The 14,684-nt window shown below is 41.6% G+C and overlaps 1 protein-coding gene across 2 annotated transcripts in view; it reads right to left on the bottom strand.

Annotated features, from left to right (window-relative positions):
- gtf3c2 (general transcription factor IIIC, polypeptide 2, beta) overlaps positions 1-14,684 on the bottom strand; it is a 95,397-nt gene that overhangs the window by 47,723 nt on the left and 32,990 nt on the right. For both annotated transcript variants that reach the window (XM_078399408.1, XM_078399409.1), the window contains exons 8-9: positions 12,590-12,701; positions 10,458-10,575 (exon numbers count right to left, since the gene is read on the bottom strand). In XM_078399408.1, the coding sequence (XP_078255534.1) occupies positions 10,458-10,575; positions 12,590-12,701 (230 nt within the window). The remainder of the gene's footprint in view (positions 1-10,457; positions 10,576-12,589; positions 12,702-14,684) is intronic.

The following is a 14,684-nucleotide window of genomic DNA, read 5'->3' as shown; positions in this document are numbered from 1 at the left end:
AAAGAGATGCTGTTTGTTACAAATGTTTGAAAGCATTTGGTTTCGTTGTTGTGGTACTTAAGCACCGTTGTGCTATCAGTCCAGAAGACGGATTTGTCCAGTTGAAGCTGTAATTCTTTTCACAGCATTGTGTCAACTCTGGATTTTCCCATTATGAAGTCGTGATTGTATTGCTTGACCAGAAGCTCCTCTTGGCTTGCAATGGATATTCGATTGGCAGCAGCAGCAGGGCATCCATTTCCATCCCTGCTGTCGTGGTCTTTTCTCAGGAGACCCTAGATGTCCATCCCAGTAGAGTTTTCATAGCGTATGGTCCAACACCTTGGCTGTTGACCAGCTCCCGAGGTTCCAATACCTTTGAAGCATTTGCCCCGATGACTAAGTCAATGCCAGAGTCAATTTCAGGCATCTTGACATTCTTCAAGTAAGGCCATTGCTTCAGGTCTTCTAGTCTGGGATTGTTTAACTGAGAAACATTGTTCGTCTTATGTGTAAACACATTAGATAGTTGAAAAAACCCATCTTTATCCAGGCTAGATATTTCCAAACCTGAGATAAGACAACTGGTCACAGGCTTCACCTGATTCATGGTTACCAATGAGAATTTCGATCCTTGGTCCTGAAACGCTCAGCCTTCTCATCAAGCCTTCAGATCAGAAGGTAGATGAACTTCCAAGATCCAAAAAAGCATATGTCTGCAACACTGTACTCCCCTTGTGGTTCTTTACTTGTACTAGTATAATGGGGACGATGGAGGTTTCATCACCGGCCCCGATATGGTCACACGTCTGAGATGGAAGAGCAGTATCACCCGCAATTGTCTTTTCATTCTGCTTTTCCTTCTGTTCTGTACGTACTGGTTTCATTTCCTTGTCCTTTTGTTCAATATGAAGTATTTCAGGATGATCTTCTTGCACCTGTGATTCTACAGCTTCTGTAGTCGCTGCAAAACTGCTTTTGGCTGTTTGTGGCCTTTCTCTTGCCTTAGCAAATGTAGGGCCTTTGACAGTTCCTCTTTTCAAATAGGAGTTCATCCCATCAGCCACTGTTGAGCTGTATCTTGATTTCCTAGCATTAAGTACATTGAGTCTTGTCTTGGCTGCTGCCATTGCAGCAACTAGTTCCAATCGTTCCAATCATCTTCTCAGCTGTTCCTTCATGCTCTTCCAATCTTCCTCCACTTCTAATTGTCTTCTCTTCCTATCGAGCTCCTCTTCCGATTCCTGTGCCTCAATCTCATGCCTGTCTTCCATGAAGGCAGCCTGTTCTGCAAGAACGTCCAGGAATGCCTTTGCCTTCGTACGAGCAGAATGCGTCCAAGATGCACGAGATGAAGAACTAGATTTGAAGATCAATTTAGAGTTTGCGATATTTGAAGCACTGCCTTCAGGTCCAATGATATCTAAGTTTACACAACTCTGTTGTATAACACTCAGCAATGGAGTGTGTCGTTTGATGACCATCCTTAGTACCTTGTGTAAACCCGATAAAAGTTTCCACTGTTTGGTGAATCCACTGATTTTGCTTTTCAAGCTCATTTCCAGGCAGTGGTAACTTTACCAGTGCTTCCTTGGTTAATTGAATCAGGTTAGATAGTACTCCATTTACATTTTCACCTGATTCCATGTTCTCTTTTATCATTTCAATTAACTTGGTAGCTTGTTTATATCTTGAGCTTTTCTGTTTTTCTTCCTTTTCTTCAATCTCACGCTGCCTTTTCAAGGTTGCAACCCACTTCGAGACGTAAGAGAACTTTGAAGTTTCACCTATCGAAGAAAAAACATTTTCCCTTTGGGAATCCATTCCAATGGCGCCACCTGCTGGCCAAACATCAGATTTACGTACAAGCATATTTGTACGTCAATATCCCTTGAAGACGTATGGACGCAAAACCGTATCTTTAAAGGAATTCAAAACAAGCTGATAACTTGCGAGTCTCAAGGTCATTTCTTTGTTCTCAGCATTCCATTTCAGCGGCTGTTCAAAACAGCTTCTGATCCAGCAGCTTTTCAATAAAACTTAATGCTGAACTTACAATTCCTGCGTGAACGCTACAATTTATGCGCGAAGGCTTTCAAAGTTTTCAATCTCCGTTAGACAGATCAGCGCAGGTAATGGCCCTGTCAGTCAGTTTCACAATTAAAGTTTTTGCAATAAAACAATCCTTTGTTCCATGCAGTCGATACACAAGCTCCAGCCCCATTCCTAGAGCCAGTTCCTTTTAAATGACTCTTTAGAGACAGGTTACCTTATCTTCTCACCGATGATAGTTCTTGATCTATTCACTCCGGCTGAGGAAGCTCATATCAATAGCAATAAATAGCTCCAGTTCAGCTAAGTTCTTACAATGTAGCGGCAACTTAGTCCTTCCCAATAAAGCCCTTAAGCTTACAGTTGACTAAGATGGTTCTTGACGCAAATAACAACAACAGAGAGATCTTCACGACGTTGCAATTAGTTAGTCGTTTATTGAAGCAAAATACAAACAGATTAGTATATCTCCTGTCGTTAACTTGTTTGTTTGACTTGTTTAGTACGAAAGTATCTCACCGTCACTCCTTCATATCCTGTTACTGACTTACTAAACGCTATGTTTAGCAGGCTAGGCGTGTCTTGTATGCTCCGCCAAATCCCTTTGTTCAGCAGACTCCTCGTTGTTACTTGTATGGCCTGCTGAACCCCATGTCAGCAGGCTCCTGTTGTCACACTGAAGCATTATGTCAGTACTAGGCAAATTATACTCATAATTCTTACCCCTCCCATGGCTCCTCCCAGTCCATATGAATAAGACTAGTATTATCTCACGACAACCCCCGGTGTCCGAAAATAATAGAGCAGGATACAAAGAATATAATAAAATGTTAAGATAGCTAATAAACACAAAAAGGCTCCTACAGTTAGTATGGTTGAATTGTTTAAGTAATTTAACGCCCACATCTGAAATGCTCATAAGAATTATATTTAGGATGGAGCAAATGCTATAATGCTTGATGCTATAATTCATTCAAATGAATTCAGTATTTCCAGCGTTGTAATAGTTGAAATTCTGAATCACCACTATCCTGGTTTCATATATTTAATCATGTTACTTGAAAAAGCATAATCTTCCAAAGCTTTGGAACTAATTAGGGATTTCTTTTAAAGAGTTCTCCTTCTAGGTCATATGGTTGTACAAACCCTTGAAGGTGGTGGCTATTTTGGTCTCTGGTAGTTTCATTAACATTTACGTGGAGCTCAGAGAAGCAGTAAGCAGAAGGGAAAGACAGTTTAAAAAGCGCGCCAAGACCCAGGTTCAGGTAATTTACTAATCAATTTAATAATCAGCCCTAAAGTAGTTGATTAGGTAACAGATAAAGAAGTGCAGATGAAGCAGAGTGGTTTTGTTGAGGTGAAGTGCCTTGGGAGGTAAAGTGTGAGTCTTTGGCTTAAGAGTCATCGGTGAGGAGACTACACTTGGTTGAAATTTGATTTTGTCACTGAAGAAATGGCAGGCAAGTTGGTGCAGTGTGTTTCCTGCAGGATGTAGGAAGCCAGGGACACTGCTAGAGCTTCTGGAAACTACACCTGCAAGAATTGTGTCCAGGTGCACCTCCTGAATGAACGTGTTGGGGAACTGGAGAAGAAGCTGGATGACCTAAGGACCATCATGGAAAACGATAGTTTCCTGGACAGGACCTACAGTGAGGTTGTCACTCCAAGGATTCAGGAAGAGCGAAGATGGGTGACTGTGAGAAAGGGGAGTAAACGTGGAGTGTAGGAGACCCCTGTGGCTGTGCCTAATGAAAACAGTCACACTCTCTTGGGAGCTGTCGGGGCAGAAAACTTGCAAATTTGCAGATGATACTAAGCTGGGGGGTAGTGTGAATAGTGAGGAAGATGCAATAAGGCTGCAGGGTGACTTGGACAGGTTGTGTGAGTGGGCGGATACATGGCAGATGCAGTTTAATGTAGATAAATGTGAGGTTATTCACTTTGGAAGTAAGAATAGAAAGGCAGATTATTATCTGAATGGTGTCAAGTTAGGAAGAGGGGATGTTCAACGAGATCTGGGTGTCCTAGTGCATCAGTCACTGAAAGGAAGCATGCAGGTACAGCAGGCAGTGAAGAAAGCCAATGGAATGTTGGCCTTCATAACAAGAGGAGTTGAGTATAGGAGCAAAGAGGTCCTTCTAAAGTTGTACCGGGCCCTGGTGAGACCGCACCTGGAGTACTGTGTGCAGTTTTGGTCTCCAAATTTGAGGAAGGATATTCTTGCTATTGAGGGCGTGCAGCATAGGTTCACTAGGTTAATTCCCGGAATGGCGGGACTGTCGTATGTTGAAAGGCTGGAGCAATTAGGCTTGTATACACTGGAATTTAGAAGGATGAGGGGGGATCATTGAAACATATAAGATAATTAGGGGATTGGACACATTAGAGGCAGGAAACATGTTCCCAATGTTGGGGGAGTCCAGAACAAGGGGCCACAGTTTAAGAATAAGGGGTAGGCCATTTAGAACGGAGATGAGGAAGAACTTTTTCAGTCAGAGAGTGGTGAAGGTGTGGAATTCTCTGCCTCAGAAGGCAGTGGAGGCCAGTTCGTTGGATGCTTTCAAGAGAGAGCTGGATAGAGCTCTTAAGGATAGCGGAGTGAGGGGGTATGGGGAGAAGGCAGGAACGGGGTACTGATTGAGAGTGATCAGCCATGATCGCATTGAATGGCGGTGCTGGCTCGAAGGGCTGAATGGCCTACTCCTGCACCTATTGTCTATAAAACGTTTCCAGTCCGAGCGGCGGACAGGTCGGTGGCTCCAATCCTGGCAATGAGATTCGACGGCGAGACCGACGTCGGGCAGAGCCACAGTGCTGGGTGACTCCATTTTTCGATGTGCGGACAGGAGATTCTGTGGCGGCAGGCGAGACTTGAGGATGGTCTGTTGCCTCCCTGGTGCCAGGGTTCAAGATGTCACAGACCGACCAGAACATCCTCGAGAGGGAAGGTGAACAACCGGAAGTAGTTGTGTACTTGGGCACAAATAACATCAGGAAGAAGAGGCAGAAGGTTCTGCAACGTGAGTTTAGAGAGTTAGGAAGAAGACTTACTAGCAGGACTTCTAGGGTGGTTATCTCTGGATTGCTTCCTGTACCTCGTGCTGGTCAGGGCAGGAACAGGGAGATAGGGGATATGAATGTATGGCTGGGGGGCTGGTGCAGGGCGCAGGGATTTAGATTTATAGACCACTGGGATCTCTTCTGGGGTCGGGGTGACCTGTACAAATGGGACGGGTTACACCTTAACTAGAGGGGGACCAAAGTTCTGGCAGGCAAGTTTGCTAGTGCTACACGTGTGGGTTTAAACTAAATAGCGAGGGGAAGTGAATACAGGAAAAGTTGTAAAAGACTCCTGAATTAATGGGAAGGAAAGTTTGAGATGAATACCGAAGTTAAAGCGTTGTATTTGAATGCGCGAAGTATAAAAAAATAAAGTGGATGAGCTTAGAAACATAGAAAATAGGTGCAGGAGGAACCATTTGATCCTTCGAGCCAGCTCCGCCATTCATTGTGATCATGGCTGATCATCTACAATCAGTAACAGGTGCCTGCCTTCTCCCCATATACCTTGATTTCACTAGCTCCGAGAGCTCTATCTAACTCTCTTTTAAATTCATCCAGTGAATTGGCCACCACTGCCTTCTGTGACAGAGAATTCCACAAATTCACAACTCACAGGTGAAAAAGTTTCTTCTCACTTCAGTTTTAAATGGCCTCCCCTTTATTCTTAGACTGTGTCCCCTGGTTCTGGACTCCCCCAACATTGGGAACATTTTTCCTGCATCTAGCTTGTCTAGTCCTTTAAGATCCCCTCTCATCCTTCTAAACTCCAGTGATTCAAGCCTAGTCTTTCCAATCTTTCCTCATATGACAGTCCCTCCATCCCAGGGATTAACCTCATGAACCTAAGCTGCACTGCCTCAATAGCAAGGACGTCCTTCCTCAAATTAGGAAACCAAAACTGCACACAATACTCCAGATGTGGTCTCACCAGGGCCCTATACAACTGCAGAAGGACTTCTTTGCTCCTGTACTCAAATCCTCTCGTTATGAAGGCCAACATGCCATTAGCTTTCATTACTGCCCGCTGTACCTGCACGCTTACTTTCAGTGACTGGTGTACAAGGTCACCAAGATCTCGTTGCACTTCCCCTTTACCTAATCTGACACCATTGAGATAATAATCTGCCTCCTTGTTTTTGCCGTCAAAGTGGATAACCTCACATTTATCTACATTATACTGCATCTACCATGCATCTGCCCACTCACTCAACTGTCCAAGTCACCCTGTAACCTCCTAACATCCTCTTTGCAGTTCACACTGCCATCCAGCTTAGTGTCATCTGCAAACTTGCTAGTGTTACTTCTAATTCCATCATCCAAATCATTAATATATATTGCAAATAGTTGCAGTCCCAGCACCGAGCCTTGCGGCACTCCATTCTCCACTGCCTGCCATTCTGAAAAGGACCCGTTTATTCCTACTCTTTGCTTCCTGTCTGCCAACCAATTCTCTATCCATTTCAATACCCTACCCTCAATACCATGTGCTCTAATTTTGCTCACCAACCTCCCGTGTGGTACCTTATTAAAGGCTTTCTGAAAGTCTAGATACGTTACATCCACTGGCTCTCCTTCATCCATTTTACTTGTCACATCCTCAAAAAATTCCAGAAGATTAGTCAAGCAGAATTTCCCCTTCCTAAATCCATGCTGACTTGGATCAATCCTTTTACCACTATCCAAATGCGCCGTTATTACCTCTTTAATAATTGACTCCAGCATCTTCCCCACCTCCGATGTCGGGCTAACAGGTCTATGATTCCCCGTTTTCTCTCTCGCTCCTTTCTTGAAAAGTGGGATAACATTAACTACCCTCCAATTCACTGATCCTGAATCTATTGAACATTGGAAAATGATCACCAATGTGTCCACGATTTCTTGAGCCACCTCCTTGAGTACCCTGGGATGCAGACCATCAGGCCCCAGGGATTTATCAGCCTTCTGTCCCATCAGTCTACCCAATACTATTTCTCGCCAAATGCAAATTTCTTTCAGGTCCTCTGTCTCCCTTAATCCTCTGTCCACTAGTACATCTGGGAGATTGTTTGTGTCTTCCTTAGTAAAGACAGATTCGAAGTACCTGTTCATCTCTTCCGCCATTTACTTGTTACCCATAATAATTTCACCCGTTTCTGCCTTCAAGGTACCCACATTTGTCTTTACTAATATTTTTCTCTTAACATGCATATAAAGAAGCTTTTACTGTCCTTTATATTCTTGGCTAGCTTCGCTTCGTACCTCATCTTTTCAGCCCGTATTGCCCTTTTTGCTATCTTCTGTTGTCCTTTGAAAGTTGCCCACTCCTCTGGCTTTCTGCTACTCTTTGCTATCTTATACATCTTTTCTTTTAGTTTTATTCCATCTCTAACTTCCCTTGTCAGCCACGGTTGCCTCTTACTCCCCTTAGAATCTTTCTTCCTCTTTGGAATGAAATAATCCTGCATCTTCTGCAGTTATGCCCAGGGATTCCTGCCATTGCTGTTCCACCGTTATTCCTGCTAGGATCCTTTTCCATTCGACTTTGGCCAGCTCCTCTCTCATGCCTTCATAGTCCCCTTTGTTCAACTGCAACACTGATATTCCTGGTTTAACCTTCTCCCTCTCAAATTACAGATTAAACTAATCATATTATGGTCACTAACTCCAAGCGGTTCCTTTACCTTGAGTTCCCTTATTAAATCTGGTTCATTGGACAACACTAAATCCAGAATTGCCTTCTCTCTGGTTGGCTCTAGTACAAGCTGCTCTAATAATCCATCTCGGAGGCACTCTACAAATTCCCTTCTTGGGGTGCAGAACCAACCTGATTTTCCCAGTCTACCTGCATGTTGAATCCCCCATAACTACAATGGCATTACCTTTGTTACATGCCAATTTTAACTCCTGCTGCAACTTATACCCTATATCTAGGCTACTGTTTGGGGGTCTGTAGATAACTCCCATTAGTGTCTTCTTACCTTTACAATTCCTCAACTCTATCAATTTTGCTAATGTTACTTTTAATCCCTTCATCTAAGTCATTAATGTATATTGTAAATAGCTGCGGTCTCAGCACCGAGCCTTGCGGTACCCCACTAGTCACTGCTTGCCATTCTGAAAGGGACCCGTTAATCCCAACTCTTTGTTTCCTGTCTGCCAACCAATTTTCTGTCCATGTCAGTACCCTACCCCCAATACCTTGTGCTCTAATTTTACCCACTAATTTCCTATATAGGACCTTATCAAAGGCTTTCTAAAAGTCCAGGTACACTGCATCCACTGGCTCTCCTTTGTCCATTTTCCTAGTTACATCCTTAAAAAATGTCAGAAGATTAGTCAAGCGTGATTTCCCCTTCGTAATGATCACAATGATCAGCCATGATCACAATGAATGGTGGTGCTGGCTCGAAGGGCCGAATGGCCTCCTCCTGCACCTATTTTCTATGTCTTCTATGTCTATGTAAATCCATGCTGACTCGGAACGATCCTGTTACTGCTATCCAAATGTTCTGCAATTTCATCTTTTATAATTGACTGGGGCAGGTAATGTGATGTCTGCACTTTGGAAGCTTTCGGCTGAGGTTAGCCTTGCTAAAATCTCCCAAAACAATGTCCATGGAAGTCACTCTACTCTCATTACCTGGTCAGCAAGTTGCGTTTGCGCTTCACGTACACAGGCTTGGGAGGGGGGGGATATGTAAACTCCAGCAAGAATAAAAGAGGTAAATTCCCTCGGAAAATAAAAGGGTTTGCAATTTATAAAAAAAGATTCCAGATTAGGTGAACAGAAGTTAGACAGTACTGTGATGTCACTGCAACAGCCCTGGTTAACATAGAAGCATATTCCACCGCCTCTTGATTTCCTTCGCGATCTGCTCTGTGTAGTTGAATGCCAGCCAGTTGCAGCGAATTGTCCGGGGTCGACACACAGCCAGGTCTCGGTGAAGCACAGGGCAGCAACTCAAGAGAAGGCCTTGTTTGTTTGGCACAGGAGTTTCAGTTCGTCCACTTTGTTGTTGAGAGAACGTAGATTTGCAAGGAATATACTTGGGTGCGGTGTGAGTAATCCTCGTTGCCAGAATTGGGCGAGTGCTCCAGAGCGCTTCCCACGGGTCTTCCTCCGTCTCAAGACCTTGAACACAGGCACAGCCCCGCCGACAAGTATGTCCAAATAATCCAGCGAGTGAGAGAAACCCGGAACAATGTTTGGAGGTGCTGTATATCTGATGTTTAGGAAAAAAACTGCAGATACTGGTTTAAATCGAAGGTAGACACAAAATGCTGGAGTAACTCAGCGGGTCAGGCAGCATCTTGGGAGAGAAGGAATGGGTGACGTTTCGGGTCAAGACCCTTCTTCAGACTGATGTTCTCTCCCTATCTGATGTTAATGAGTACCTCTCTCATGAAAGTGATCTTTGTGGGATTTTCACAGACGACACAAACACAGACAAAACAGGAAGGAGCAGTACACCGTGGCAGCCATCATCGGCGCCAGTAAAATTCCTCTCCTATTACCATTAAAATGACATTCGAATAATAGCATTTGTGACCAAAATCAATGTTTTTTTCTTTTGGTTCATTCAGTGAACATTCTCATTCTCTGTACCCCTATTTCTATAGCAGCCACAGCAAGAATCAAATTTTCATTGCCTACCAGCAGTAAAGTCCTGAGTTTACACATCCCTTTACTCCACCCTGTCACACCCTCTGCTGGAAATGCTGGTTTTAAACTGACCCAATCTCCAGTGTGTTGGCCTCCCCGTTTGCTGATCTAAGGCAAGCTTCTTTTTCTCATTTTTAATCTCTTAACCCCCATTCCCATACTACTTCACCCACCTCACCTTTCAGATCCCACCTCTTTTTCCTCCAAGTCCAAACCAACAGACATTGAAGCGACAACTCTTGACAATTAATCCAGGTTTGTACCAAACTTCCATTTCATATTCTCTTCTGCATTTCTCCCAAACATTTCATTGTCATAATGCCTCTAAATGCCAACAATAGCAATCCATTTCATTTCAGTTGTACCAATTTGTTTTGGATCAAGTTACTTAGAATAATTATTTGCTGCCCTCAGGTGGCATTATTTTGCAATACCGATAAAGAAAGGGATCTAAATACCATTATCACCAAGGGGGACTGCAATGTGGATTAATCTATATTTCTAATGCACACAGCACAGCTATTTTGAGCTTCATTGTCATTAATCTTTGTCTGCAGCTCTACACCCTTGTCTGAAACACATTTATATGTTTGTTAAAAAACAATCCTTTATAATTCCCTCCAATAAAATAACTGGTTCATTATAACAGTGAAAAAAGATTATATCATTGTTCTCCATAAGAATTAAATGTTAACCAGAATTAATTTTGCTGCACACATACCTTTTAAAAGTTTCATTTTATACAGGTGTAGGGATTGTGGGTGTGGCAAACTGTAGACAACAACCTTTCCAGAGGAAAATGCAGCTGCTATGATCCCAAGTCTCGTCATCTGTGGATGCTGTAAAAAGAAAAATGAAATTTTATTACCTGACTTTATTTCTTTTTAACCTGTGACTCTGTGGTAAATCTCTTGCTACTGAGCACAAAAGTTGTAGTTTCAAGCAATACTTCAGAGATATGAGTAATGCCAATGCTTTTGTGCACTATTGAGGCAGTGTTGCTTTTTGATAAATTATTTAAACGGAGGGCATGTCCTCGGATTCAAATGGGTAAAAAAAGATTTAACAGAACTATTCCAAGAGCACATGCATTCTCCGGGTGGCAAATAATAATCCTACATCAATATCAGTAACATAAATTAACAAATAATTTATGTGTTGCTGTCTGTGGAAATTTGTTGACTATTGTCCTTCCCAACATTACAAAAGTAGCCACTCCTTTAAAATGAGTTAATTGACTCTGAAAGGCTCCATGGAAGTTATTTCTTATTATCATGCTTATTGTGCAGCTCATACAAATACAAATCCCAGTCTTTTGTGTTTACACCATTTTCTGGACAATCTTGAAACAGATAGAACTCTTAACAGCCTCAAAGTAAATAAAATCAGGGACAGGCCAGTGGTGGGTTTTCGAATTTCACCCCTGTTACACCAGTTTAGTCAGAAATGGGCATAACAAAGGAATGTGTTATAGTGATTATGAATAAGAGGCTCCTCACGGTATTAAAGGTTCCTTACTCTATATTGTAAAATTGAAAATGTTTTCCCCACAGTCCTAAACTGGCAAGAACAATTTATCACTGATTTCCAAAGGACATACACACATATCGGCACACATACATTCTTTCTCTGCACCACTTCTCCATGCTCTCTGCACAAATGCTAAACCACAAGCTTTAAAAACAATACTCCTTCCTTCAAACTCTTCAGCACTCAAAATTTGAATATGATACCCCTTGGAAGACATGAACACAAATCTTTCTTAATGCAAGATAATGTTGGCATGCACTTTACAAATATGTCAGATAAAATGGTCCTCGTAGTCAACATACTTTATGCACAACCTCTGTCAACATGTCTTTGCCTCTGCCAGGTCTGTACCTTTATCAACTCCACTTTGCTAGCTGAAATGGTTCCAGCTCACATCAAGAGATTGCATGTTTGCCCTCAAGGCAAAGAGTTGTTTAGTCATTCACTGGAGGCAGATGGTGGTCTCCTCAATGTAGCATATTGTTGCACATGTCCTTCAAAGGGGCCATAAGATATGTTTCGAATACAGTGCCATAAAAGGTAATATAGATGCAAATTGAGCTGCAACAATGTTCTTTGTTTTGATACCATTAATATTCTTAATCAAATGGCCAGAGCTGTGAAGCTGAATTGCAGCAAGGTAATGAGACTGACTCAGAAGAAGATGAGATTGTATCAGGAAGAAAATGGATGGGTGAGGTATAGTTGGTGAGAACCGGTGGCAAGGATGCTCTTTTTCCATTTACTTCCCAATTGGAAGCAATGACTAGTCTTTCAATGTAGCAAGGATATCCACATTCTTTAACAAATCTGAAAACATCCTGCAGAATCTGTTCTAAATGGTCCAGGCATTGAACATGTTGTTGGGGGCTAAATAAGATGTGCAAAATGATATTTCAGGTGGCATCATAATTTTCATTATAGGAATATTCTGAACAGGAATTGTTACTAAATTCAAGATATTCAAGCAGACAAGTGTAATTTAATGTAACAGAACAGTTGCAGGATGAATGAAATGTAATAGTTACAAGAGTAGGCACAGACAAGAATGACATACTGCTTGTGATTGCAAGTAAAACTTGTATTCGGCGGCCAGCATTCCCAAGCATGCATCATTTTTTTCCCGATGTTACGTTTAAACTTTGCTAAATTCGGATTATATTTGAAATGTTTCGATGAGCATTTGGGTAGAGCACAAAGCTGATTTTTCCTTAAAACTAGTTCAAAATTCAATATATAACCTTGTTAAAATTGTTGATCAACACCATCTTCACAAAACGTTAAAGTAAGTTTACATAAATTTTAATTGAGCAAATTAATTACCTTTCTAGTGGTTTCTGGCAGTTCCCATGCCCCACTGGGGCACCACTTCATATCCCAGATACATCCATGGTCTGTTGCAATACCATAAGCTAAAGCAGCATTCATTTGTGGGCTATAAAATAAGTTACAAAATATTTCATTTTTCTTCCAAATACATAATAAGTTCAATACCCTGTATTCTCGGCATGAATGTCTAGAGCAAGTTTTATTCTGTTGATGATTCAATGGTCCTTACACAGTTAATTGGTCCCACAAAACCAGGTTCAAAATCTTTTCAACTCCAAAAGTTACCATGGTGGTTTGCTTTTAAATTTTTTTTTAAAAAATCTGCAGATCAAATAAAGTTTGCCTTTCTAGCAGACCCCTGTTTCTCCATTCAAGAAGTGAATCTAATTGATTTTAACTGTCTGGAATGTGAGACAAGAATGATGATGAAATAATGAGCTCTTGAGGTCATTAGAATAAATTGGATACTGATTTCCATTTTCTACAAACGTTTAATACAAAGTTGAGCATTTAATGCTGAATTGTCCAGAAATTTTGCATTGCCAATGTTTCAAAGGTTTTCCATTAAAGTCATAAAAGGTGTTAAGTTGTGGTACTCACCCACAAAACACTCAATAAAATTACTGGAGATCTCCTTCATTGAACTATATCATAAAGGATTTCCAATAAACCATGTTAAAACTTATGTGGACGAATAAAAGGTACATACATGAAGGGCAAATCATTTACCACTGAGTGCAATGTCTAGGCCACTGTTGACTGCTAATGTTTCATAATATTTCACACAGATTATAATCAGTATTTATTAACATGAAAGAATGGTGTTTCCTCAACCTCTCTTTATCAACAAAACCAAGGAACTAATCATTGACTCCAGAAATTGGAAGTCTGGAGACCATGTGCTAGTTTCCCTCGGTGGGTTGGCAGTGGAGAGTTTGCAGCTTCAAATTCCTGGAAGTTAACACTTCAGATCACTTGTCCTGATATAATCGCAAAGAAGGCACACCAGCACTTCTACTTTCTGAAAAGTTTAAAGAGATTTTGCAGGTCACCAATTATCCTCACAAACATTTACAGATGCACTAAAGAAAGTATCCTGACTGGTTGTCTCGTGGTGTCTGAAACAGCAATTCCAATGCACGGGAACACAAGAGGCTGTAGAGAGTGGGAGACGTCACATCACGGACGCAATTCTTTCCACCATTGAAAGCATCTATATGAGGTGCTGCCTCAAGAAAGTGGCATCTATCATCAAGGTTCCCACCATCTGGGACATGCCCTCTTCTTGTACTACTCTTAGGGAATAGGTACAGAAGCTTGAAATCCCATATCACCAGGTTCGGGAACAGCTACTTTGCTACAACTATCAGATTCATGAACAAACCTGCACAACCCTAATTCTCCCTCAGCAATGGAACACTACATACCATCTCTTGTACTATCATGGACTTGCTTTCAAATTGTGTATTCTTGCACATGTCTTATTTCTTGTACATTCTTTTTTCTTTTCACTGTCTTGTAGAATATATGTGTAATTCATATGTAATTTATGTTTTGTGCATTGTCTAAATCTATGTGCCCATGCTACTGCAAGCAAGACTTTTCTTGTATCTGCACCTCACCATATATATGCACATCACAATACACTCGACTTGTTTTACCTTGAGGTTCACCATTCACTACACTGACAATATGACAACAAAATATGACAACGGGCTAAAGACATCCTGCAAAATGTCAGCAGCAGTTTACTGTTGTTAAGGCCTGAGATATAGTATTGCTCCATCTCAAATAGATCATACTATTGCAAGATTTTCATTAGATTTGTGCATATGACAATAAGCTTGACTTGGAGTGAAGCAGGTTAGATCAGGACAAAGGGCAGGATGCCGTGACAACCAGCACAAAGAATCTCATTGTGATATGTCACATCTACATCCAGGAATATCTAGGAACAGATATTCAAATTCTACAACGGCCATCAGGGGTTTGAAATACAGGTTTGTTCTGCTACTGCACAGTACCTGTGCTCCTAAAAAAAACGTAAGAGAAAATAGTGCTCTAAAAGCAACTGTGTGAATGGAAAAAA

This window comes from Rhinoraja longicauda, chromosome 5, assembly GCF_053455715.1.
Source record: "Rhinoraja longicauda isolate Sanriku21f chromosome 5, sRhiLon1.1, whole genome shotgun sequence".
NCBI classification, from domain to species: Eukaryota; Metazoa; Chordata; class Chondrichthyes; order Rajiformes; family Arhynchobatidae; genus Rhinoraja; species Rhinoraja longicauda.
Note: the sequence above shows the minus strand (reverse complement) of the source record. Positions and strands in the feature narration are given on the sequence as shown.